The 26,740-nt window shown below is 44.5% G+C and overlaps 1 protein-coding gene across 4 annotated transcripts in view; it reads left to right on the top strand.

Annotated features, from left to right (window-relative positions):
* Window positions 1-26,740, top strand: part of Apba2 (amyloid beta precursor protein binding family A member 2) — a 63,871-nt gene that overhangs the window by 17,964 nt on the left and 19,167 nt on the right. For 2 of the 4 annotated variants that reach the window (XM_076848866.2, XM_076848864.2), the window contains exons 2-6: window positions 513-593; window positions 1,611-1,647; window positions 21,411-21,556; window positions 22,569-22,604; window positions 25,612-25,698. In XM_076848866.2, coding sequence (XP_076704981.1) covers window positions 513-593; window positions 1,611-1,647; window positions 21,411-21,556; window positions 22,569-22,604; window positions 25,612-25,698 — 387 coding nt within the window. The remainder of the gene's footprint in view (window positions 1-512; window positions 594-1,610; window positions 1,648-21,410; window positions 21,557-22,568; window positions 22,605-25,611; window positions 25,699-26,740) is intronic. The other 2 variants (XM_076848867.2, XM_076848865.2) reach the window with 1 other exon arrangement.

Here is a 26,740-nt window from a genome sequence, read left to right as displayed (position 1 = left end):
CATTTTTCTGAGGTACTTGGAGTAGTAAAATTCAGAGGGACAGAAAGTAGAGTGGTGATTGCCAGGGATAAGGGGAGAAGGGAATGGGGAAGTGTTGTTTAGTGGGCACAGAGTTTTCCTTCTGTAAGGTGAAATGAGTCCTGGAAATGTATGTTGGAGATGTTTGTACAACAATGTGAATGTACTCAATGCCCTTCAATCATACACCTAAAAATGGTTCAGTGGTAAATAATGTTATATGTATTTTATTACAATTAAAATAACAATAACCATAAAATTTTAAAACAATTTTAAAAAACTTTTGAGAAGTAGAAAGCACATATATCAACATTACACTTTAATTGAATATGCATGTATGCACGTACACATTCGTACACATATACAACTGCGTACCTGCAAATGCATGCATTTTGTAAAATTGAATCCCATCCAATACTCACGTTTTGTATCCTGGTTCATTTCTCTAACATAAAAATCTTTAACTTTACAATTTTTAACTTCCTGGTTTCTAGGTATGCAATGGTTTGGAGCAGCCAAGGAAGCAGCAGCGCTCTGATCTCAATGGACCCATTGATAATAACAACATCCCAGAGGTAATTTTTTCCAAGGGTGAGAGTTCTGGGGCTGGGTCCTCATGATGGAGTTGCTGACCCCATCACAGTTCACTCACTCTCGGTAAATTTCTTTTCTCACCCAATATCTGGGGAGAGCGTTTTCAGGTCTAGCAAACTTGGGTGGGAGGAGGTAAGGGTGCTCTGGCCTGGGAGAAGAGAAGAAAGGGACTTCCTTGATGATTTGCAGTCACACCACAAAGTGTTCGTGTGCTGCTGATGGTGTGTGTGGGATCATTGATGCTCCTCGATCTTGTAGGAACCCATTCTACCCTGTTCGATATACATGTTGAAATCTGTGTTTTACACTAGTGGTACCATTGGCTTTTAGGGGTAGTTTTGGACCACTGTAGGATTTTTATAAGCATCACTGACCTCTACGCTCTAGATGCCAGTACCTCCTACTCACTAGCCCAGTTATGACAACTAAAAATGTCTCCAGACATTGACAAATGTCCCTGGGGGAGAAAAATCATCCTGGTTGAGAACCATGGTTCTAATTCAAACAACATGGTTTAAAAAAATTATTCCATATAAAGTAGCCCTGCAATGTTGGAGATTATTAAAATGAGCTCTTAAGCAAATTATCTCCCCTCTCTGGGTAGCATAATTTATATGAGATGTTCTAGCTTTGATGAAATAACTATGCCCCACCATGGAGTGGCATCCATTCTCTATTATCTTGCTTTTTAAAGACATGCTCAGAAAGTTCATATGCCCATCAGTTGGAGAGTCATTGGGTTGTATGGTCTCTGGGCTCCCTTCTAGCTGTTTCATGCTGACCTGAGGGTCCCTGAGTTTTAGAGGGTGTGCTTTAGTGTCTCTGCCAAGCATCATGCTGCCTGCATGAGACTAGCTTTCTATACAGAGATGACTTCTTGGGAACACAGCCACTCATGGGGTTAGGCTTTTCCTGTGATGGTACACATCTTAGCCTAATTTCTATGGACCATCTGTTTGCAACTAGTGTATGTCTCATTTTTTCCTATCTCCTAACAGACAAAGAAGGTGGCATCATTTCCAAGTTTTGTGGCTGGTAAGTGACTTTGACTTTTATCTCTCAGGGGTAGTTGCATTTTATGTCAAAACAAATGGTGCTTTTGTCTGTGGTTTTCTCCTGCAGAGCTTGTCTAGAAAGCGCCTTTTCCAGCAAGGTGCTTGAGCATTTGGTTCTTTGAGGGCTGCAGAAACTCTCATTGAGTGGGGAAGGGAGGTCCAGCCCATTTGCCTGCTTTGATACAAGGAACAGTAGACCATTCATTTAATTACACCCTCATTAATTGTATCACAGATAACACCAAAGCCTGAATTAATAGATTGAAATGTGTCTGTATAAGCAGCTAATTATGAACTAATGCTTTTGATCAGGGTGGATGTAATGGCTTCCAAACCCAAGCTGTTGTTCTTTTTTTAAACCCTTCATTTCCCTTTACCCGCCCTTGTGTTTTTGAGGAGGCTTATTGTACATGTTCACATTCGGTGAAGAACAAAACTGATTGATCTATTTTGTGTCACTTTTTTTTTTGTGTGTGTGTGTAGGGGACACCTGCTTGGCTGTTGATAAACCTGCCTTTGTGTGGGCTGCAGTGCATCAGGTGTCCCCACAGCCTCCTTTTGGGAGCTCCTGTGGGTTGCTTCTGCTCCAACATCAGAGCAAAAAGCCTCTTAAGTAGGATCTTTCTCTGGACCAGGAGGAGGTCTCCTGCCCCTGCTAATGTGTTATAATAAGCAGTGTGATTTTATTAATTCTTTCAATAAGCTGGTAATTAATTCATATGAATATTTATGGAAGTAAAGTAATTGGTCTTCAAAATTAATGACTTTAAAATTTTTCCCCCTCTTCTTTTTTAGTAAACAACTAAAACCTGGGAAACTGAACATGCCCCCATCCCCAAATTACCCTTTAAAGGATTTGTTTGAACCGGGTTCAACCAGTTCTAACCAGTTTAAAATGAATCAATCAATTCAAACCAATTTTTCCTATTATGACTGGCTAAATTGCTCAAATTGGATGAAAATCAGTTTTAAGTTGTCAGAATCAATACTTAGAATCCAAAGAGACTCGACTCCATTTTGATCAGTGCAAACAGGTTCAAATGTCTAGCAATGTACATGTGTTTTTAGGTACGTTTTTCTTGGTTCCAAATCGCTCAAACTCATCTTCATCAAGTCATAAGAGGTTATGAGGGTTCCAGGTCAACTGGTTAGTTGTAGTTTTCCAGGACCTAATAACCGGCAGGAAGAGACCCCCATATCCCTGTGTCTTCTTGCAGTAGGGTTTGATTTGGTTCCTGATTTATAGCAGGCAACATCTCATAAGCAGCACATCTCTGCACCATTTTCCCCAGTGGTCAGGAGCCAGGGTGGGTGTGCCCCAGCCCTGCTGCTGTAGTGAAATTAGGTCTGTGAATCTAACAAGTTTTTTTTTTTTTTTTTTCAATGAATAATGGCATCATTTGGAAAGAACCTCTTCAAACTGTCTGGGGAGATGATTTGGACATAAAACTTTTCTGGCTTCTAGACCAGTATTATACCTGCAAGAGAGAGGAGTAGAGAGCCATCTGGAAACAGTGTTAATGCCTATGATGCCTGTCTCTAGCTACTAAGCATTCCGGAAGACTCATTTCTCTGGACCACCTTAGACTCTTCCAGACCAAATCAAAACAAGGCTGGATGCTTCAGACTCATTCAGACTGTCTGAAATTGCTTATGACCAGCTCACACCAAAGTGAACAATCTTAATTTAGAATTGTTCCAGTGGGAGAGAAGCTCTAAAGTGACCTTCAGGAAAACTACATCCCTTTACGTTAGAAAATCCATATTCAGCAATGGACCCAAATCCTACTTAGCAATAGGAAGAGCGCATCATAGGATGACATAAGACCCAGAATATAATGAATGTGAAAGGACATCCTGAAGTTAAGCACCTTGACCAGTTAGGAATGCATTTAGTTGCCAAGTATCAAAACACCCAATCTTAGCTTGAATAAGCAGGGAGTTATGTGTCTAGCACAAAGAAGTCTATAGGTGAGTGGCTGCTCATTCAGTGGCTTTATGATGTCAGGATCAGCATTTTTGCTTCACCTGGACTTGTCCTTAAGCTTGTCACCTCATCATAACACAATGTCTGGATAGCTACAGCTGTTATTTCCTGATCCAGGTAGGAAGAAGAAAGAAGGCCAAAGGTACAAACCAGCTATATTGTCTTCCCCTTTGTATTAAGAAATCAAAGATTTACTATAGATAAAGAATGAATGATTTTTTTTTTGCACAAGAATCTGACTTTCCATTATTTTCTTAATCTGCTCCCTAATTAACCTGGGAGGTAATTTTTTAACTATGTCACTAGGAAGTACAGCTATGGCAAAGATGACTCTGATTGGTATACTGTATTTTTAGGGGGGGAATTTTAATACTAAAGAAGTGTCAGAGATTTGGGCTTCCCACAGTGGCAGGCATGTCCCTTTGAGGGGATCCTGAAAGCTACATCCAGAGAGTGATTATAAAAGATATTGGCTCCTGAGAATATGAAGCTCTAAAACTGGATGATTTTCACACATCTTCTTGATGGGCTTTTGAATCCTCATAGCCACCATCCAGGGATCCATTGAGATTAGCTGTGTGGACATTACATGGGCTTCTGTATGGATTCCTGTAGAAGAGATTAGAGGCCAGTTGCATTCTGTCTTCTTCCCTCTGGGTAAATGGCTCCATGACTAGATGGATATTAGAGAACTCCTGAATCTAAATGTTCAGCTGAATATTGAAAGACCTTGGAGATCTCTTCAGCACACTTCTCCTTATCTCTCTTTAGCCAGATCTATGTCACCAGACAGCTCACAAATTTTAGTGTTGGCTGGAGACTCAAGTTGTTTTCCATGAAGGAGGGGAGACTGTCTGGGAATGAGTGTTGAGTGACCTAGCCCTCGGGTGTCTTCTGCAACACCTGCTTCAGGTGATGAGCATTTCAAACCCCAGTGGCCATTTAGTACTGAGATGGAATATCAGAAGAACTGGGAAGAGCCCATGTGAATACAGCAGAGAAGTGGGCTTTCCACCACATCCTTGTCTGAGAAGTTGCCTGGAGGAGGCTTTCCTGGAGTACTAATGAGGGACAGCCTCTGACCCTCCAATCTATGCCTCATTTCAGATTAGATAGCTGTTCATGATAATTAAAAACAACACCAACAATTAAAGTGAGAGCATCTTCATCTTAACATGTATAGGGCTTAGTGTTTCAGATGCTGTCTGTGTGCCAGGTCTATAACCTGTCACCTGCTCAACCACCACATGAGGAGTAGATACTTTCCACCACACATTATAGGTTTGAAAATTGGGGCACAGTGAGGTTAAAGTCACTCATCTGATGTCCCATAGCTGATGAAGGGTAGGACCTAGACTTGACCCATGTTGTCAACATAACTTCTTAGCTGGGGACATAGCTCAATGATTAGTGTGTGTGCTTAGCATAGGCAAGATCCTGGGTTCAATCCCCAGGACCTAAACTGATAAAACCAATTGGTAAAACCTGTCAGCTACTTATTTTGAGCCAGTTATAAAAACCTAAGGGTTTTAAATATATCAACTCATTGATCTCTGGGATAACAGTAAGCAAAAGGGGCTGGTGTCGATGAGGAAACAGAGGCTCAGCAAGGATAAGTTGAGGACTTGAGGTTGCCAGGTAGTGAGTGGCAGAGCTGGGGTTGGGACTCACGCTCAAGTCTCAGGTCATCACCCCCCACACCATACTGCCTCAGCAATCTTCAGCTGCAGCTGGTAAGGAAAAGTCTTAGCTTAGAGAAGACATACCATTCATATTCCCAGGAGTTCTCTGGAGGAGAACGTTCCAGATATCAGAGTTCTTGGGCCCTCTCATTCCCAGAGGCACAGCCCTCTCTCACCAGAGGCATTCCCAGGAACCACCCCCCTGCCCCATGGAAAATGCTTGGAGTAAGGTGATCCTCTGAGACCAGGAAGGTTCATACTGCAGAGAAAATCTCTTTGGAAAGTGATAATTGCACATAGGACTCACTGCCTCACCCTGGGGAGGGATCCAGAAGTGTAGAGGAAGGGCAGGCACTTTCAGGATGTCCCCTGCTGCTGGATATGGAGGCTAGCAACAGCATGAGTCCCAGGGGGCCTGAGGGTCCTCACGTCTGAACAAATATATGTAAGTCTAACTTTTCTATAAAGGTAGACATGCACTTTTTAAAACCAAAAGGCTGGTATTGGTCCCAAGCAACAGAACTTAACAATGGCAATTTTATTACAAAATAGCAAAGACCACTAAATCATGTTCTGTCCCTCACAATTTGTGCTCTTCCCAATCTAACAGGCAAAGCTCACGAAAGATGTCCTGAAACCCACCACCCAGCCCACAGCTGTAGGCTCCTGCCTACCTGCTGCAGGGCTTCCAGCAGCCCTGGGGTCTTAACGCTCTCAGTACAACCTGTCAACTTTCCACGCCTATATTCTGGCCACCTGGAAGAATGGGGACCCCAATCACTGGAACTTCTGGGCCTGGGGCTGAGGTCACCCCTCATACTGTCCTTCTCTCAGGGATAAAGCCATCCTCTTGGTTTCACAAAATGGGTGCTTAGGAGTAGAGACTTGTTTTTTTTTCTTAAAATAAGCAACTGGAGCAAACCGTTCAGAAACAACCCCTAATTTGAAGACACCTCATGCCTCCTCCTCTTCCGTGAGGCCAGGAATCCAGAACTGATATGGTTTGGGGATGCTATTGGCTGGAGGACAGGTTTAAGGTGATCTATGGGACGAGAGGGACATGGACATTCCCAAGAGGGGTTATGAAAAGTAAAATGACTTTCCATTTTTGCAAACAAGGTGATTTTTTTTCTCTAGTACTCTATGCTGTCTGTGGAGGAAGGATTAGATATATTTTATAATAGGAACTTTTATTCACTGGTAGAGATTTTTAAAGATTTTGAAAAAAAAATAATGCTTGGATCAGATCAGGAGTCACAGAGGCAAAAATGAATTCTACCCTGGAGATCCCCATGAAATGTCCTCCTTTCCTGCCTGTACATGATAGAAAACTTTCATTACAGACCAGTTCATTTCATTTCAATTCTTTTCTGCAATGGACACCACTGCTAAATTGCTTGTGAATCCTTCCAGGGAGTGGGGGTCTTGTGGTGTAGAAATATGCCAGCCTACGTAGACCATTTTCTTTAAATAAATATTGCACTAGCCACATGGGTCTGCACTTTGCTCTTTTACTTTCTGGCAGACTTTGGAGATATTAAGTCGACCTGGTTATTTAAGCCCAGGATCTATTCCATGGACATAAATGGAGTATTAACCAACCTATTGTGTACCAACTGTCAATCAGTTGCCAGTCAGCATAGCAGTAGGTAGTCTCAAGGATATGTCTTTGTGTTCAGGTGTGAATTCTTTCACAGAAGCAACTTCTGGATAAAGCAGGATTACAGAGCACAGGAGCATATAAACTTTGATGGACATGTCCCAAGTACCCTTCCCAAGAGGGGACAGTGGACAGTAGTACCCTTGGTTGTGAATGAGAGTACTTCCACAGTCACCAATACTATGCCCAGGCTGATGGGCATAGAGGGATATCTTTTTGATTTCATGTGCATATCTTTCATCATAAGTGAAATCAAACACCACTTAATGTATTTATAAGCTGTTTGTGTTTTTTATTTTTTCCTGAGCTTGACTTGTATGTATCACATGTTAGTGGGCTTTCTGTTACTGTGACAAAATACCTGGAACAGTCAACTTATAAGGAGGAGAACTCTATTTTGGCTCATAGGTTCAGAGGTTTCAGTCCATTGTCACTTGACCCCATCATTTTGGGCCTGTGGCGAGGCAGAAATATATGGTGGAAACGAGCTGCTTACCTCTCAGCTACCAAGATGCAAAGAGGGAGGAAGAAGAGGAGCCATGGTCCCAATCTCCCTTCCAAGGGCGTGCTCCCAATGATCTAACTTCCTCCCACTAGCTCCAAGTACTAAAGGTTCCACCACCTCCCAATAGTACTGTCATGTGGGACCAAGCCTTTAACACTTGAGCCTTTGGGGGACATCTAAAATCTAAACCATGTAATATATTGTGCTGGGCTGGGGCTGTGGCTCAGCGGTAGAGCACTCGCCTAACACATGCAAGGCCCTAGGTTTGATCCTCAGCACCACATAAAAAAATAAATAAATAAAATAAAGGTATTGTGTCCAACTGCAACTAAAAAAAATAAATATTTAAAAATAAAAAGAAATATACTGTGCCTATTCTTTTATTTGATTTCTTCCTGATATTTTTGATATATAATTGGCAAATAATTATATAATTTAAAATGTACAACATGAAATTTGATACATGTACACATTGTGAAATGATCTCTACAGTCCATCTTATTAACACACCCATAACCTATCATAGTTAACTTTTATGTGTGTAATAACACTTAAGATCTACTCTCTTAGCAAATTTCTAAGTCTGTGTTAGTTAGCTTTCTGTAGCTGTGACCAGAATACCTGATAAGAACAACTTAGAAGAAGAAAAGTTTCTTTTGGGCTCATGGTTTCAGAGGTCTCCGTACATGGTGGGCTCATTCATTAGTCTGGACCTTGGGTGAGGCAGAACATCATGGCGGTAGGGTACTGCCAAGCAAAGCTGCTTAACTTATGGCAGCTAGGAGACAGAGTCAGAAAGAGAGGAGAGCCAGGGACAAAATCCCCAGGGGCATTTCTCTGTTGACCTACTTCCTCTATCCATGCCCCACCTGTCTGTAGTTACCACCAGTAATCCATTTAAATTATTAATTCATCAATTAATCCAGTGATCGGGTTGTATATCTCATAATCTAATCATGTCACTTATGAACATTGCTGTATTGCCTAATATGAGCTCTTGGGGAAGACACCTTGTATCCAAACCATAACACAGTCATGCTTTGGTACCAAAGAGTGATTATTCCAGGACCCCCTTAGAAACCAAATTTTCAGATGCTCAAGTCCCATATGGAAAACAGTGTAGTGTTTGCATATATCCTTTGTGTATCCTCTGATGGACTTTAAATCATTTCTAGATTACTTAAAAACACTTTACAAAACGTGTAGGCTATGTAAGGAGTTTTTATTCTTTATTGAGTCGGGAATAAAGACAAGAAAAAGTTTGAGCATGTTCAGTACAGATGCAATTTAAAAATATATTTCAACCCAAAATTGTTTGAATTCAGATATGGAACCCATGGACATGGAGGGCAGTTAACAGCACTCACCATGCCGTACTTTAGATCCCAGGACTTATTTGTCTTTAAGTGGTGTTTGTATATTTTGGCCAACATTTCCCCCACCACTTCCTCCACCCCTGTCCCCAGCTCAAGACACCAGGACTTGGGTGGTTTTGTAAATCAATTTGTATTAATTTATGTATAAAGGGAATGAGCACTTTGATTTATATTGTTAAAGTTTTTTCCCAGTTTACTGTTGTCTTTGTTTTGTTGTATACCATATATATTTTTTAACTTTATTGAACATTTTGTGAAATCAAATGTATCAGTCTTTTTCCTTTGATGTCACTGAATTTTTGAAGTGAGCGTGACCTTCACAATTCTAAGATTATTTTTTAATAAAAAAGTTTCTTCCAGAACTTCTATAATTTTATTCTAGATTAAATATTTGACTTGTCTGGAATTTATTTTGGTATATGGATACAGAAAGAGTTACATTTTGAGCATATTTTTTTTTTCCAAATAGCTAGCCAGCTGTGCCCAAGGTATTCAGTCATCTTTCCCTCAGGGTTTGGAAAACTGCCTGTTCCATGTCTGACTGGACTTGTTTCTGGGTGGGATAAAGGGACTCTCCATCCTGGCTCCAGACCCAGGCTGCTTTATTGGCTGGGGACATGGGGTGCATTTTATCACCAGGTGACTCATTTCTGCCTCGCCACCATTGTGCCTTTTCACACCTTCCCTGCATTTTTATTTGGCACCCATGAAACTCACCTACTAAGCAAGGAGGGTATTGTCAGCTTTACAATATAGACTCTTCCCAGACAGAAAAGGATTATCTTTACATTTCTTCAAGCTTGTTTATCTTCATCCAGAAAGTTTATTTGTAAAAATCCAATACATATCTTTTTGTTGGTTCCTTGGCATTTTATAACTTTTATTGTTTTTGTAAATGTTATCTTTTATTTCCTTTTTTCCTCTAACTTGTTGCATTTGTAAGTACAAATAAAGATATTTATTTGTTTTACATGGTAAATTTGAAACTATTGGTTTAATGAATTCTTTTCTTTCCTTTTTTTTTTTGAAAATAGAATTTTAGCTGTTTTTTTTTTTTTTAATTTCCTGGCATGTAATCATACCATCTGCAAATTAGAATGATTTTTTTGATACTTCCTCTCTTGTTTTCTGTTACTTCTTCCTGTTGTCTACTTCAATAGCATAGAGCAGAAGAAATAATGTTCTTTAACAATGAGATTTGCCTAAATCTGCTAAAAAATAACATTGCTTTGAAAGATCCATTCTTTTAATTTTTTTTCATAAAAAATTCAAGCACATATAAAAACAAAGGGAATATTATACCTGTCATCATGTGCCTATCACCAGATTCAGATTTACCAGGGTTTACCCATTTGTGGATGGCAGTATATATATATTACTATATATTTTCCAGATTTTTCTAAAGCAAATCTGACCTCATACCATCCTCTTAAAATAGTCCATATATGTATCTCTAAAATACAGGTACTCTATATTAAAAATATTTCCAATACTATTATCACAACTAAAAAATAGTAATCATTTCTTTATGACATTAAATACCCAGATAGAGATTTCATTGCCCCAGGTTGGTGTCCTTAATTTAATGGTGATCCGAATAAGGTTCATATATTGAGATAGCTTAATATATTTTATAATCCTCTTCTGCCTTTCATTTTATAGGTTCTCCATCTATTTCTCTTGTCTTTTTGTACAACTGTTTTGTTGCTATGGTGGAAGAATCTGTATCATTTACCTTATAGAATTTCGTGAAGTCTGGGTTTTGTTAAGGATATCCTAATGGTGTCATTTAACATATTTCTCTGTCCCCTGTGTGCAGTAGAGTGGTGGGTCTCTGTTTGTTGTTTGTTTGTTTTTTAGATATGGAGGTTGATCATATTCAGTTTCATTATTTGGGTGGAAAAACCCTTCATAAATATTGTGTTCTTCCACCAGGAGGCACATGATAATTTGGTTGTCTCTTGGTGATATTAGCAGCAATTAATGATCTTTGTCTAGACCCATTCATTGTTTACTCTAATTTCATCATTTTTATTGATTAGCTGGACTTCTTCAATTCAGAGAAACTTTTCTTATCAAGTATTTGTCACTCTATGATATGGTTCATATAAGGAAAGCAGTCTAAATCTTGATTCCTTCTCTTTTACAATTTTGAAATTAATGAGTTGCTCCAACCATCTCTAAAAGTGACCAGTGAGATTTTACATGTTGTCATTAGGAGCTCTCAGGTGGAAGCATGTTGGTGTGTTTTAATATGCTGTAGTTATCATGCATAGTGATGCTTCCATGTCTCATCTTTGGGCAATGTGAGGCTGTTTAGTTTGGTTCCTATCAATATGGCCCCATGAGTCTTTGATGAAACTAGTTAGTTCTTCGTATAAGGGATCCTGTGAAATAATATTTAGAGACTATGATTTGGGCCCTCTGGGTGCTTATTACTATATATTTGGTCTGAGGTTAGGAAATACAAATATGTTATAGGCAGTCCCTAAAATGGTTCCATTAATTCCCACCTCCTGGTGTTTATGGCCTCATGTAATTCCCTTCCTTCAAATGTGGGCTAGACTTGTTGATTCCCTTGAACTGAATAGAATATAGCAAAAGTGATGGAATATCACTTCCAAAATCAGATTATAGAACGACAGTGACTTCTGTTTTGCTTGCCTCCCTCCCACCCCCTTTTTTTTTTTTTTTTTTTCTTTTCTTTGCTTTCTCTCTCTAAGGGAGCCATGCTGTTTCTGCTGTGGTTGTAAATTGCCCTATTGAGAGTCCCACATGGCAATGTATTGATGTCTCTGGCCTCAGGAGTAAACTTAGAAATGGATCCTCCCCTGTTCAAGCCTAAGATGCTACAGCCTCTGTGGCCCTCTTTAACCGCAGTCTTGTAAGAGCCAAGCCTGTGGTGCCAGCTAAGCTCCACCCACATTCCTGACCCTTAGAAACTGTGAGACAATACATGGGTTGTTTTAAGCCACTGAATTTGGGGGTAATTTGTTATACAATAAACAAATGTGAAAAATATACTATATTTTTAAAGAGAAAATACATCATGTTTTATGCTGATACTATCAGGAGTATTAGATTCTTAAATTTGTACTTTCTTTTGCCTGTGCCCCAAATTCCCATTCTCAAGGACAACAGCATGATTATGCATTTGTTTTATTCTGCTAATCATACAGCACTCTCAGGATAACAGTATCAACACTGCCAAGGACACTTGGCTGTAGTTTATGATTTGTTTGCATTTACTTTTTTCTTTAGAGTATAGCCCAGGAGGGGTGTATGATCAAATGACTGCTCTGTTAGTCAGTTTTGCATGGATGCGACCAAAATACCTAACAAGAACAACTTAGAGGAGGAAAAGTTTATGCTGGGCTCATGGTTTCAAAGGTTCAGTCCATGGTTGTTTGATTTCATTTGTCTGAGCCTAAGATGAAGCAGAACATCAGGGCAGAAGGCGTGATAGAGGAAAGATGCTCAGCTCATGGCAGCTGAGAAGCAGAGTGAAAGAGACACAGGGACAATATCTAGTCCCCTGAGGCATGCTCCCAAGTGATCCACCTCTTCCAGCCATGCCACACTTGCCTGCAGTTACTACCCAGTAATCCATTCAAATTATTAATCTTCTACATGGATTAATCCGTAGATGAGGTTACAGCTTTCTTAATGTAATCATTTCACCTTTGAACTTCCTGCATTAACACCTCAGAGTTTCCTGGAGACATCTCCCTATCCAAACCAGAACAATATTTGGGCATAGCTTTTCCTTTTGTGATTATGTCACAAGTGGATACACACTTAGATTTGTTTCATTTTTCTTTTAATTTTTAGGAATTTGCTTTTTCATTGAACTTTTTTTTTGTAATTATATTAAATACTTGCCTGGTTCCAAAATCAAAGTCTCTTCCTCTACCCTATTTGTGCATGTATTTCTTCCCAATTTGGATAACCATTTTCAATGTTTGATAGGTTATTTTCTTATTTTTTAAATTGTTTTATCTTTGCATAAACCTTTAAAAATTCTCTTAACCGATATATAAAAGCATAAAATGGTACATATTTATGGGGTACCATTGATGTTTTTATATATATATATATATATATATATATATATATATATATATATATATATATATATATACACGCACACACACACACACATATGTACATACATTGTATAATGTTTAACATTTTACACATATTTATTGTAAGCATTATCTTTCCCTTAGGTAAATGGTGCGATGGGCATCCCTTTTCTCCATCTTGCTTTTTTTACTTACTGCTAAATCCTGGCAATTATGCCAAAGTTCTGTACTGTGCACAGCAGTATATAGAGGATGCTTTGTAGAATGCCACTGTTGGATAAATGCCTCCTATTTAGGAACACTTGGGTGGGTTCCAGTTTTTTGCTATTACAAACAGTGCTGCAGTAACAGCCTAGGCATAGGTCTTTTCCTGATTTTGCCAGGTTTTTAAAATTTATGATGCTTTTTCTGGGAAGTCATTCTTCCAGATAGAAGCTTATGCTGAGGATCTGTCTTGAGCAAATCTGGGCACTGGACTGAACTTGGCTTTGACCTTCCTTCCCTCATTCTGTCATGGCTTCTAGCCTCCCAGCGGCCAGTGACCTTATGTCACTTGCCGGGTTGTAAAGTGCCACAGTGTGGAACTCCAAAGCCTCCTCTTCAGTGACAGCCTGGCTGGTACTGCAGGCTCAGGGCTGCCTCTCCCTGCTGAATGTCCTGCAGGTCTGGTTTCACAGACAGCATATTCTGTTTCTTGTCAGCCTTATTAGATCACTTTTAAAAGGCACTTCTGGGGGACAGGCCCCTGTGGTGCAGGAACGTCTGAGTCTAGGACAGGCAGGTGTGGTGAGGGAGGTGTTGGAGGTGGCAGAGCCTTTCCAGGGTCTGGAGATCACACACCTTGGCTCTGTAGCAGAAGGTCCGGCGTTCGACCCAGTTATGTGACCCTGATACTCGTCACTTCCTGTCTCGTCTTCCTATCTGAAGGCCCCTTTCTCGGGGGCTGCCTTTTCTGCTGACCTGGGTGGCCTGCCTAGCACGTGGTGTCAGTGTTCCCCCTCCGTCTGTCCCATCAGAGCTGCAGCCCCTCCTCTGAGTGGGGGCAGGTGCACGTCTGTACTTGGGCACACCCCGTAGCTGACGTCTCTTCTCTCCTGTGTCTTTCACTTTCCTCTCCACTGGCTCTTGGACCCGTCTGTCCATCCTGCATTTATGCATAGCCAACGATTCACTTTCTTATTCTCCTTCCAAATAAGAATTGGGGAACGGCTGCCTCTTGGTCTGCACCTTCCCACACTCCTCAACCCTCCGGCTGGCGCTTGCTTGGCTCTCCTCTGGAACGGCTCCAAGGTCACTGCTGGCCTGCTTGTCACGATGCCCCGGACATGAGGGCTTCTTGTAGCCCTCCTGCTAGCACAGGCACAGATGGGCATGACTCCCTTTCCAAGCCCCTTTTCTTGGCACTTGGTAGCGCTGGCTTCTGGGTCCCCCTCCCCTACCTCCCCCCACCCCTGCCCTCCCCTTGATGACTCATCATGCCTGTGGCTTCAGTGGCACGTCACACAGTTCATCCCCTCTTCTGTTCCTTTAACTTGGACTCCTGAGTCAGCTGCCTCCTGAGCTTCATTTGGAAGATGCCCTGGCTCCTGCAAGCAAACATGTCCAGCATCCCCACCCCCAAAGGACAGTCCTCTTCCAGCAGCTCCTTCTCAGGGAGTGGCAGCTCCAGCCAGCCAGCCAATCCACCAGCTTTCCAGCCCTCCTTATCTTATTCTTCTTCTCCACTGTTTGCCCCTCTGTAGCCAGAGTAACTGGGCCACTTCCCTGATTGATACCCTGGAGTGACAATCTTCTGTGTGGTTCCAGGGTCCTCACATTGGGTCAGCACTCTTACCGACTTGTTCCAACTGCTGGCCCATCCTGTGTCAGGCAATCTAGACTTCTTATAATTCTAAAGTATCACTCTCTCTGTCACCCCAGGGCCTTTGCATCTGCTCTTGCTTCAACCTAGAAATCTTTCCTCTTTGCCCTCTGACTCACTGATTCCTTCTCATCCTTCAGGCCCCAGTTCAAAGGACAGATTCCTCATTGGGGCTGGCCCCCTTTGTTCTTTCTTCTCTAGGGTCATGTCTTCTCTTCCTGGTATTCACCACGGGCCTTCCAGACACATTTGTCTTGTAGTAGTGTGATTGACATCCAACCTGCAAGCTCTGTGTTTTCTTTACAATACAGGTCTTCACAGAGTAGGCTCAAAAATTCTGAAGACCGGACTGGGGTTGTGGCTCAGTGGCAGAGCGCTTTTCTGGCACACACCAGGCCCTAGGTTTGATCCTTAGCACCACATAAAATAAATAAACAAATAAAAATAAAAGATATGTATATATATATATATTTTAAATCTGAAGACAAATTTGGAACAGTGATCTTGGGCAAAGTCATTTCATTCCACTTGAATGGTCCTTATTTATAAAATTGAGACAATGAGGTCTGTTTCATGGGGTGGTTGAGGACTGGCTGGGACTATATCCCGTCCCACAGAGGGCTGGTGCTTAGGGAGTAGATGCTGCACATGGGATCTCCTGTCTGTGCAGAGAGCACCCGATCTTGAGATGCACCCCAAGCCCCCACTGTGGTTGTGCTCCTCCACCTCTTTCTACCCAGCTGCCCCTCTGAGACCCAAGGAGAGGCCGGCACAGGCCTTGGAGTCAAGAAGACCGCGTGGAGCCAGGCTGGTGACTGGAAGCCTCATCCCAGTACCTGTGTACAGGGTCTTCTTTCCCAGAGACGAGGGAGGGTCCCTGGTATGGCTCTGCCACTGCTTCCCTGTCCAGAGAATGGGCAGTCTGACACGGCCTTGGGTTTTCCTAACAGGTGTTTTAAACAAAGGCTTCTTCAAACCGGAGTACCCTGTCCCTCTCCAAACTGCGCAGATACACGATACGTAGGCCTTTGTTAAGTCAGAGGTAGGTCCTGAAGGGGAGAAATCACTCTCTGGCTCTCCCTTAAAGCTTCATCTTTATTCTTTTGTCATTCGTCTCCCTCTGGTGGTCTCAGCTCAGGGTTAGTGCAGGAACCGTGCAAAATGAGAACGATTCATACCCACTTCGGCCCAGCTGCTTTCATACAGTGGGGAAGCTGTTTGATTTGGGTTTTGCATTTCATGATGGGAGTTGACAGCTGTGAATGTGGGTCCAAAAGAGCTCCTTACCCCCACCGGACTCTTTTCTGCATTTGGTTTTCCTTCCCTCATACGTATGAGGGTGGGAGGCAGCTCTGCAGGTGAGTCGAAGGCAGCACTCTTACGATTGTGGTTTCCTACTGGAAAAGTCTCCAAGACAGGAAGGAAGAAAGGCCAGACAGAGGTGGGCATCTGTGGAGTCAAAGCTAAGTCGCTGAATGCTTCCCTAGTCTTGTCCCAAGGAACAGACATCCTGGGTCCAGGCGCCCTTCCCACACAGGAGTATTCACCCCCAGACTGTCCCAGATCAGATGGGCACACTCCAGGGGGAGAGGGAGCCAGTCCTTCATAAATGTACTCGGGAACATGAGTCCATGTTCAAACAGGAGCATGAAACTCAGCAAGATCCAGAGAGCTTCCAAGGTCACAGTGGGAACTGGCCAGGGAGGAGTCAGAAGGCAGTGGGAGTTGGTTCAAAAGGCAAGGCCTGTCCCACCTCTCCTCAGGGACTGGGGCCCTCAGGGAGCCATGCATACACAGGACCTGAGCTCACTTGTTCAGAACAAGCCCCCGATGCTGATTGAGGGTGTGATGCCCAGGGCACCCCAGGGAGGCTGGGAGGACCAGCACCTTCTCGTAGGACAAAGTGACACCGTCTTCTGGTCAGTAACTGTCATTGCCTCAGGCCCCTCTGGAGGTCGTGGGCATCACTGTGATTCCCTAAACAAATGATGAATGCTCCAAACCATGTGCACTGGGGAACACAAGGCCCAAGGGCAAGGTGACACGAAGTAGTAAAAACTGGGGACCTGTAGTCCAAGGTCCTGGAGGTCAGGGTGATGGAGGGTGCTGCTTAGGACTCTGTTCCCTCTATTTGGGTGGCCTCTGCTTCCCCCTCACAGGTGCACCTGGAGTACAAACCACTGCTGCTAGTGGGCAGATGGGCAGGGTTTCTCCCCTGGCACCACCCCGATAAGCCCTGAAGCCGCCACTTGCTTGGTGCATCCATGCCTGCCCAGCTGGGCAAGGAGATCTGTCTGTTCCAGAGCGAGGACCAAAGTGCCTGAAGTAGAAGAAAGAGCATGATTTGACCCTGGCCTTGGAGCTCTGCAGAGATCTGCCAAGCCTGTGGGGGCCAGTGTCCCTGGGCAGCAGCCTGAGAAAGCAAGCCTAGGCCTGTGCCTTTCAGAGGGGCTGGACTTGGAAGATTGCTGCCTTATTTGCTTCTAAAATGGTGACAGACTAGGGAGGAGGCCAAGATTCATTCCCCTCCTCACCCCACCCAACCTGGCACAGTTCCCCAGTCTTTCTTTCAGTATAAAAAAGCCTATATCAATCCCAGGGCTTGGTGAGCCTGTCTCTGAGCCTGTTCTAAAGCTGTGCAGGGTCTTTGCCCTGTCCCCTTAGTCCCTGATGTACTCCTGGAGCAAGCGTCCTGGACCCAGGGTGAATAGGTCCTAGGATCAGGAGCCTGGGGGTTGCAGGCTCAGAAGTTGAGCCCCTCTCTTGGTTAGCTCTTGGAGGACTTTCTTTGAGAGGTGTCACCACTGTGGGGGTGCTCCTTCACAGTCCCCCACAAGGGCTGAAGAAGTCAGCTCATGGAGCCTAGTCAGCACCCTGGATCCAGGGCTCTGGGCCCCTGGATACCAGGGTTACCTGCCTCTCAGGTCTCAACACTGTGTTTAAACCTGTGAGAGTCGCTCTCTAGCCCACGTTTGGGCTCACGGTAACAGCACTATATTGCTTTAGTGCTTTAAAGTATCCTGCCGCCAAAACCATTACTAACCACTGTGCATCCAAGAGCGTTGCCAGCAGACTGTGGGAGCCGCTGGAGCGTCCATCCACTGAGGAGGGCCAGGAAGGCCCAGAGAGATCAACGACTTCTGTAGGCCAGGCTGGAAGGCTCTTCAGCTCAGTCCTTGTGAGGGTCTTGCAGGGGCCCCCAGGTTATTGAAAAATCCCTTGAGAGAGGCAACCTGAGAACCATTAGGAGTGGGGGGACAGCCTGTGTGGGCTTTAGGGTGAAGTTTCGAGGGTCCATGTGAGAGTCTGTGTTTGCCTTTGTGCACTGTGGTTTCCTGGTATTTCAGCCTGATATGTGAGCCCCTGGGTATAGACCTTTTAGGCAGTTCTTAAAATCCAGTGCTGAGCTTTGCAGATGTGAAAGTATGATATACAGGTCTCTTTTTAGGCGTCCCAAAAGATATGTGCCATTTTCTCCCAGGATTTTAGGAGAACTAAAGTCTCAGAGGGTTGTTTAGACTATGGGGGCAGAATCCAGTGTCAGTCTGGTGCCAGTGGAGCCTCAAGTTCACCTCTCAGGTCACTTCAGGGTGACTGACAACCTGCTCACTCTGGCCACTTGCTGAGAGTGACGCACCCAAGCAGCCTGGTTGAGGTTATGAGTAAGAGCTCAGTATTCCAAGCTCTGGGGCCTCTGATGTTGGGGTGACAGGGAAAAGTTTTCCTGACCTGCCTTGGGTACTCACTTCCAAACAGGGAAACTGGGTTTTGAGGCTTAGGGACATCAACTTTCCAATGGAGGACCCAAGAGGCTTGGAGCAGTGGGTGAATGAAGGATCTGGTTTCTAGTCCAAAAGAGTATTCAGAATTCAGGGGGAAGTAGATTCACTTTTCAGTTCTTGCTGCTTCAACAGAGTACTAGAGACTGAGTGGCTTTTAGATAACAGAAATGTGTTTCCCACAGTCTGGAGGCTCAAAGTTCAAGGTTCGAGTGCCAGGATGGTCAGGCTTTGGTGAGAGGCACGTTCAGGCTGTGAATTATTTATTGTCTTTCATTGTGTTCTCACAGGGCAGGCAGAGCAGGAGAGTTCTCCGGGACTCTCTCCTAGAAGGCACGGATCCCAGTAGTGAGGGCCTCACCCTCTTGGTCTAATTGCCTCCCAAAGCCCCCACCTCCTGATACTATTGCCTTGGGGTGAGGATCTCTAGATATGAACTTGGTGGGGGGAGGGTAATTGCCCCTAGATTGTCCCAGATCAGATGGGGCGTACTCCAGGGGAGAGTCCTGGTGTGACTTCAGAAGGAGACAGTGGTGAAGTGACAACCAAAGGGCCCACAGGCCGTGCTGGACCAGAGGTATTGGGCATTGTTAGCAAACGTGGTGTCCATGGGGTGGTAGGGACAATGGCCAGGCTGGGGTGAACCAGCGAGGAGGCATTTCTTTCTAGGCCTTTGGCTTTGAAAGGCAGGACAGAGGAGGGCCACTAGAGACACTGGTGAAGGTTTTTGGTTTTTGTCTTTTTAAATTTACTTGGGGAAACTGGAGGATGTTTCAAAACTGTGGGGAGGCCCAAATGGTAAGACTTAAGGTTAAGTTCCCGAGGGACAAAAGGTTGCTGTAGGAACAGAGGAATGGGCTTACAGGTGGTCCTCAGACCCCAGGGGGAGACCTCACTGCTGAACGGAAAACCCAGAAGGGGGGGTTCAGACTTCGGCCATGTGGCAAAGGAATAGGTGAGGGAAATGCAGCCGAAATTCAGACAGACAGGGGGAGGTAGGATGTTGCTGGTGCCTGGGTGAGGCTCTGCTTTCTAGAGAAAGGTGTCAGAGCTGTTGAGTTTTGAGGGCTTTGGGGGAACAACTTTATGATAAATGTCTAATGGTAGCAATATGCCCCCATGGGATAGCTTTTTTCCAGCCACTAGTCCAAAGAAAACAGGTCAGAGTTGCACCAAACCCTGGGCAGACAGACCGTGCAAGGTGAGAGTGTGAGGCAGATGTTATTGAGGTGGCGGACTTCGGCATCCTAATTGTGGGGCGGAGTGTGGGGTGATAGTTTCAAGCAACAGAGGGAGTTGGAGGTAAGACCATTGGGCAGCTGGCCGAGGGTAGGGAGGGGTCAGGAGAAGGTGCCTGTGACAGGGCCAGGGAAGTATAGGATAGCTGGTCCTGGGACATTGGAGTGGCTGGTGTGGGGGCAGCTAGGGTGGGAGGAGGAAACTAGGAGCCAGGGTCCCTGAAAGGGAGACCTCTGGCCAGGAAGCATGTGGTGCTGGGAGGATGAAGTCAGCCATCCTGGGCCTCAGAGGAAGGTCAGTGATAGTACAGACGAGCTCAGTGGCTTGCTGACTGCAGCCCCAAGGCCACTCCTCGTGGCTTGCTTATATAAAGTTTTACTGAGATAACGACTGTACCTACTCATTTCCATATTGTCTACAACAGCGTTTACCCCTCAGGTAGAGAAGTGACTCATTACAACAGAGACCACAGAGCCTAAAATAGTTACCATCTGGCCCTTTAATAAAAGAGGTTGGCCAGCCCCTCACTGGAGCTGCGCTGCACTGTACAGGAGCCACTAGCTGCTAACATGTGGCTTTTTGTATTTTAATTAATTAAAATTATAGTTATACCTCAGTATCCACAGAGGACTCCTGTGGATACCAAAATCTATGGATACCCCAGTCCTCTATATGTAATGTTGTGGTATTTGCATAGAACCTATACACACCCTTCTGTATACTTTGAATCATCTCTAGATGACTTAGAATACCCGATGCAATGTAAACTCTGTGTAAATAGTTGTTATACTGTACCATTTAGGGAATAATGACAAGAAAAGAGTCTGTACATGTTCAGTGCAGGCCCAGCCATCATAAGTCTAACTATATGGTACACGATCTGAACCTACAGATGTAGAACCCACAAACGCAGAGGGACAACCGTAAATCCAAGGAAACGATTCAGTCCTCAGTTTCAGGAGCCAGAGTTCAAGTGCTCAGCACACACAGTGCTGTGTCCCCTGCACTGAACAACACAGAGGCAGAACATCCCATCGTGGCAGGAAGTTCTGTTGGGTCGCCATAGTCCAGAGGCCACTGGGATCCCGTCGCCCCACTTTGGCTGGAGTATCATTGGATGAGAGGCTGCAGGCAAACAGGAATCCCACAGCACAGGAGAGGGGCAAGTAGAGAATGCTCCTTCAGGTCACCTCTGTAGTTCCAGAGAAGTCTGGAAGGTACAGAAAGGGCTGTCATGTTTGGGAAGTAGTGCCTTCTAGTTTATGGCATGTGCCTGTCACCATGGAGGTTGAGCTTCCTTGAGTAACAGTCACCTGGGATCCTGGAGTGGTCCTGGGACACTGTTCACGCGGAGTTTTCTGGCCCACATGTTGATTTTTGCACCAGGCACCCAGGGATAACGAGAAAGAAGACTGGCTTCCCCGGAGTGCTGGCAGATTCTAGAAGGCTCCGTCCTTCTCCTTCACTCCTGTCCTGGCTTGCTGAGTTCCCTGTGCTGGGGCCAGGTGTGTGAGCTCTTGTTTGGGGCGTTTCTCCTCTTGGAAGACACTCACTCTGCTCCCCGCTCAGTTCCAGGGCCCTGTGAGCCAGAAGACCTCATCGACGGGATCATCTTTGCTGCCAACTACCTGGGGTCCACCCAGCTGCTCTCTGAACGCAACCCTTCCAAAAACATCAGAATGATGCAGGCACAGGAGGCCGTCAGCAGGGTCAAGGTAGGAGTGCTCCCAGGCCCAAGGGATACTCATTCAGCTGGGCTTCTCGGGGGAGCATTGAAGTGGAAGAGTGCAGTGGAACACACGTGTCCTGTCCAGCTCTGACTCACTGCCCTTGGCACAGAAAGGGGAATGGCCCAGGTGCCCAGCAAGGCAGAGGGACACTGGTATATTGGCTGAGCAAATACTAGACTGGCCACAAAGGCCACTCACTTCTTAATAAGTCCTTAATGGTCCTCCCAGCCCCTCAGAAGCACAGTTTTTAAAAGATGACCATTCTGTAGCATTCTAGTCAGAAAGCATGTTTGGAGCTTCAAGTCCCATTTCAACAGTATGTGTATTTTTAGCTTCACCCAAAGTACTTCCAGAACAGGGAAAATAAGTCATGTTTTATTTAAATACCTGACCTCAAGAAAAACTTGGACTTACTTATCGTTCTAGATGCATGTGGGATTGTCTGGTTTGGAACAGTGGGTGAAGCTAGACAAGAGGAAGATGTGGCCATGTCAGCAAAACCAAATGGGCTCAGGAGGGAGGGGATGAGCAGTCTGAGATAGCACCCCTTCTGGGCAAGGTGGGGTCTGTACTCCCAGCATGTCAGCCCCCTCCCCTACCCTGCCATTCACTGACCTCCTTTATTGGAAGGAAAGGGGAGCCATGAGGTATCCTTGGTGGTCAAGAAAAAGCAAAGCAACCAGGAGACCTGACCCTCTGGCTCCTGACCCAGCCTGGCTTGCTTTCCTGCCCACTGATTACATCTCTCCTGTCCTCCGTTGTACCCTCTGTAGATGGGATGATTGACAGTTATTTCTAGCACTGGACGAGCATGTATATGGGTTTCCCTTGATTAGCCTGGGTGCTCAGCACAGGCAGTGACTGTCCCCTATCCCTGCAGGGGACCTATGCTGGATGCCAGGCCTGAGTATTGGGGGGTTGAGCACAAGACTGAAATAATTTTCTCCTCCTTCTCTTTGTGCCCACCTGCTTTTCTTTTCTCTTACATGCTGCTCAGAGGATGCAAAAGGCTGCTAAGATCAAGAAAAAAGCGGTGTGTAGCACCATTGTGGCCCTGCAACAGCAGTGTCTGCTGTGTGACCATGGCTTGCTCTGTGCAATGCAGGGGGTTTCTGGTGGGAATCCAAACAATATTATAAAACAGCTTTTCTCTTCCTTTAGTTGGGGAATCCTAGATGCTTGAATGAAACTGAAGACACTATGGTTTTTCATTTTTGTTTTTGTTTTTTTATCACCCACTTACAGAAGAATTTAATAATTAGTCTGTTTTATTTTTCTTTTTTAGACTATTCCGTATCCTAGAGCATGACTAATGCTGTGAAGCTCCTCTTCTATGTGGAGTTTTTAAAATGTGGCATTTGATATGACAGTGTGTTGTATTTAGTACCTGGGCCTCCTGTACAGCATTAGTTAAATTGTTCTGATGTTTACATTTATTAAGTTTCATTTACTAAAACAGGATGATGAGTAGCTCCGTTTGCCTGTGAGCTGCCTTTCTATTGAAAATCGTTTTTGAGAGCTAGCTGGGGGTGTAGCTCGGTGGTAGAGGGCCTGCCTAGCATGCTCAAGTACCATTCCCAGTGCCACAAGGAGAAAAAAAGTTTTTGGAGTCTGGACAGACTTTAAAAAATTGGATTGACATTTAGTCCTTTGTTTGTCAGCCTAGTCATTTAATAAATGCTGGTGATTTTCTAAACATGGTCCTCATACAGAAAATATCACAATGCCCAGTGTCAGAAGGTCCTGGGCAAATCCATGGAGACTTGGCACTGGCTTGTTGGCTAATGTTTCTTTCTGCTTAAAAAACAAGAGATTTAGTCCTCCCTCTTCACTTTGAAGTGGTAGCATTTTCTGTTGCTGCAGACTCCCTTTCAGTCTTTTGGGGACTAAAGTGGGTTCTGCCAACAGACCTCCTCTGGGAGCCTCTGGGCAAAGTGGAATGGGCCCCAGCTGCACATCTGCAGTTGGGATGTGCCCCCTCCAGAGAAGAGGGGCCCCTTGCCTGTAGCCTTTCACTCTACCCCTGAATTGTCAAGGACCTGCATCTGTGGGAGCAGGGGAGTCCTTATGGACCACTGCCTGTTCCTGGGGCCTGCCACTGTGTCTGGAAGGGTTGGGCACAGGTAGACCCAGCTCAGAAAGGCCTCGGCAACCAGATACTTTTTTTCAGTCTATTTATTTATTTTAATTAGGTATATATGACAACAGAATGCATTTTGATTCATTGTACACAATTCCAGCACAAATTTTTATTTCTCTGATTGTACACAATGTAGCGTCAAACCATATGTGTAGTCATACGTGTACCCAAGGCTAGAATGTCCATCACATTCCACCATCTTTCCTACCCCCATGCCACCTCCCCCAGGTTACTTTGGATTAAGGCGTGTTCTTTGTAGGGCAGTGAGATGCTCAGGGTCATTGCTGAGGGCCCCTTTTCTGGTCTGTCCCCAGCTGATGAAACACCTGATAATGGCTGACCCCATTTTTGGACATGCTGAATAGGCCCACCCTATTCCCTGGTGTCCCTCTGTAGGACTCCCCTTGTTCTTCACTAGGGTGCATGATGGGTGACTGTCCTCTTCCCTGTTATTGCTAGGATTGTGGCTCCATCTATTTACCCACCGTGAGCCTCATCTACTTCAGGTGTATTTCAAGCATCCGCTGTTGTCAGTAACAACAAGGACCACCTGCAGTTTTTCTGATTTACTTCTGGCTTTGACCTGCTCTTTCAGCAAGAAAGTTTTGAGTTACAATTAAAGAATATAACTCTTAAAACCCCATTGATTTTGTACATAACCCATTTTTTTAAAAAAAGAGAGGGAGAGGGAGAGAGAGAGAATTTTTTTAATTTTTATTTTTCAGTTTTCGGTGGACACAACATCTTCATTTTTATTTATTTTTTTATGTGGTGCTGAGGATCCAATCCAGTGCCCCGTGCATGCCAGGCAAGTGCGTTACCGCTTGAGCCACATCCCAGCCCATAACCCAATTTTTTAAAACAGAAAAAGGTCCTCCATGATCCTGGTGCTGGATTGTTTAGGACTCTGTTCTCTTTCTAATTAGTTAAAAGTAATATCATCCTGTGGTAGACTGAAAGCCCCACAGATCTTTACCCCTGAAAACTGAGCTAAAATACAAACTTATCATTATAATGCATTATAATTCTGAACTCCATGACTCAGAATTCTTGAGGAACTGTCAGCAGGGAGATTATTGACTTGAGATTTTCTGGTGAATAATTAAAGCCATAGTTTCTGCTGTTTGGAAGATCTACCACGGTAAGCTCCCAAGTAACCGCACAGAATTACTCACCCCAGTGGGCAAACCAACAGGACCTATTTGCCAGTGTGCAGTAGTAATTAGGACTCTCCCAGGTGTAAAAAAAACTAATGAAAGGCTACCCTGCTTTGGGGCAGACCTGAGTAGTTTACTCAGCTTCCACAACAGTCCATGGAAACATAACTCACAGCTGAACGCTGAGCTTATTCCAGCATAGGTGACAAACCAGGGTCATTGGTGTGACAACTTCTCCCCTCTTCTGTCACTGGAGGGCTGCACTTGGGCCTATTCTTGGTCTCCCTCCCCTAATGGTTTTCAGATGGCAGGGTCAAGGGGGTCCATCTGGTTGTGGCTGGGTAAGTGAGAAGGAAGAGCTGATGTTTTTTATCCAGCTTCTTTGAAAATGTCTTCCCCATTTCCTGAGGATAGTTGGAATCCCCCATCCAAGAAGTCACAGCCTGAGTTCAGTGAGTTCAGCAAGGGGTCAGCAGTTTTCAACCTGCTGTCTGCTGGTTGAGGAGACTCTAACGCAGACCCCAGGTGTCCCTTTCCTGTTTGACCTTCCAAGAAGCCAGCTTTCTCCCTCTTCCCTGTGCCTTTTAAAAACTGCCTTAAAACTTAAGACTCTCACGTAGCTACGGATTCTTAGCCAAGGCATCGCGATTTCCTTCCACAGGATGCAGGGTGACTAATGAAGTCACCAGGACTTTGCTGTAAGAATGTTTCCATTGGTAACATCATCCACTGTCCTTTCTTAGAATTCCGAGGGGGATGCGCAGACACTGACGGAAGTGGACCTCTTCATCTCCACACAGAGGATTAAGGTTCTAAATGCTGACACCCAGGTGAGTGTTCCAAAGACAGTGTCTAAGATCACATAAACCATCTCCAGAGTTCACACCCTGGGGACCCCAGGGAACAAAGTCCAGATGTAGAAGTACTGTCCCCAGGTGCAGGGGGGATCAAGTGACGATGATCTTACCTGACTTTTTTGATAACACTGGAAGCGCAAAATGGTGATTTCCTAAGGATACCGTGCTTTCCATTTTTATTATCTGATGTTCTATGGGAAAGTGTGTTCTAATTTTGTTTTCCCCTCCCTCTTTTTTACTCTGAACTCTGGGATTCTTTTTTTTTTTTTTTTAACTTGCATTATCATTTCGGCATCTTCCTTCCGGTTGTTGAACACTCACACTTTCTGAGACAAAGACATTCTCACCTTATGCCTTCCTGCTCCAGACCAGGAATCGGTCATTTCTTCGAGGCACCATGGCTCCTCTTACTGAGCAATGACATATAGGAAAAAGCCCTGGGTATTGGCTGTGCTCATTGTTTCTAGGGTGTCATTGCTCCTGGGGCCTGGCAATGCACAAATCCAGACGGTATATGTGTTTTTAAAAGCCATGGGTTTATACTTACGTCTCCTATTGGCAGCATAGAATGCTTACCATCCCCAATTTCATATATACCCTGTCCCGCAGCATAGACCCTGGTTCCCAATATCAGTGTGTTTTTCTCATTTGTTTTCTGTGTTCATCAGCTTTCCATTACTGTAACAAAACAGCTGACATAATCAACTTTGAAAGATTAAAGTCTCACAGTTTTGGAGGTTTCAGTCTATAGTCAGTCGGCCCCATTGCTATTAGGCTTGTGGCAAGGTAGCAAATCATTGTGGGAACATTTGGTGGAGGAAGCTGCTTACTTCAGAGAAGTCAGGAAACAATGAAGGAGGCAGAGGAGGAGCCAGGGCTCCAATATCTCCTCAAGGGAACACCCCGATGACCTAACTTCCTCCCACTAGGCCCCACGTCCAGGGTTCCATCACCTCCCAAGAATGCTATGGGCTAGAGAATAATGGGCCTTTAGGGAAAATTCAGGAAAATTCCA

This window comes from Callospermophilus lateralis, chromosome 3, assembly GCF_048772815.1.
Source record: "Callospermophilus lateralis isolate mCalLat2 chromosome 3, mCalLat2.hap1, whole genome shotgun sequence".
Classification (NCBI taxonomy): domain Eukaryota; kingdom Metazoa; phylum Chordata; class Mammalia; order Rodentia; family Sciuridae; genus Callospermophilus; species Callospermophilus lateralis.
Note: the sequence above shows the minus strand (reverse complement) of the source record. Positions and strands in the feature narration are given on the sequence as shown.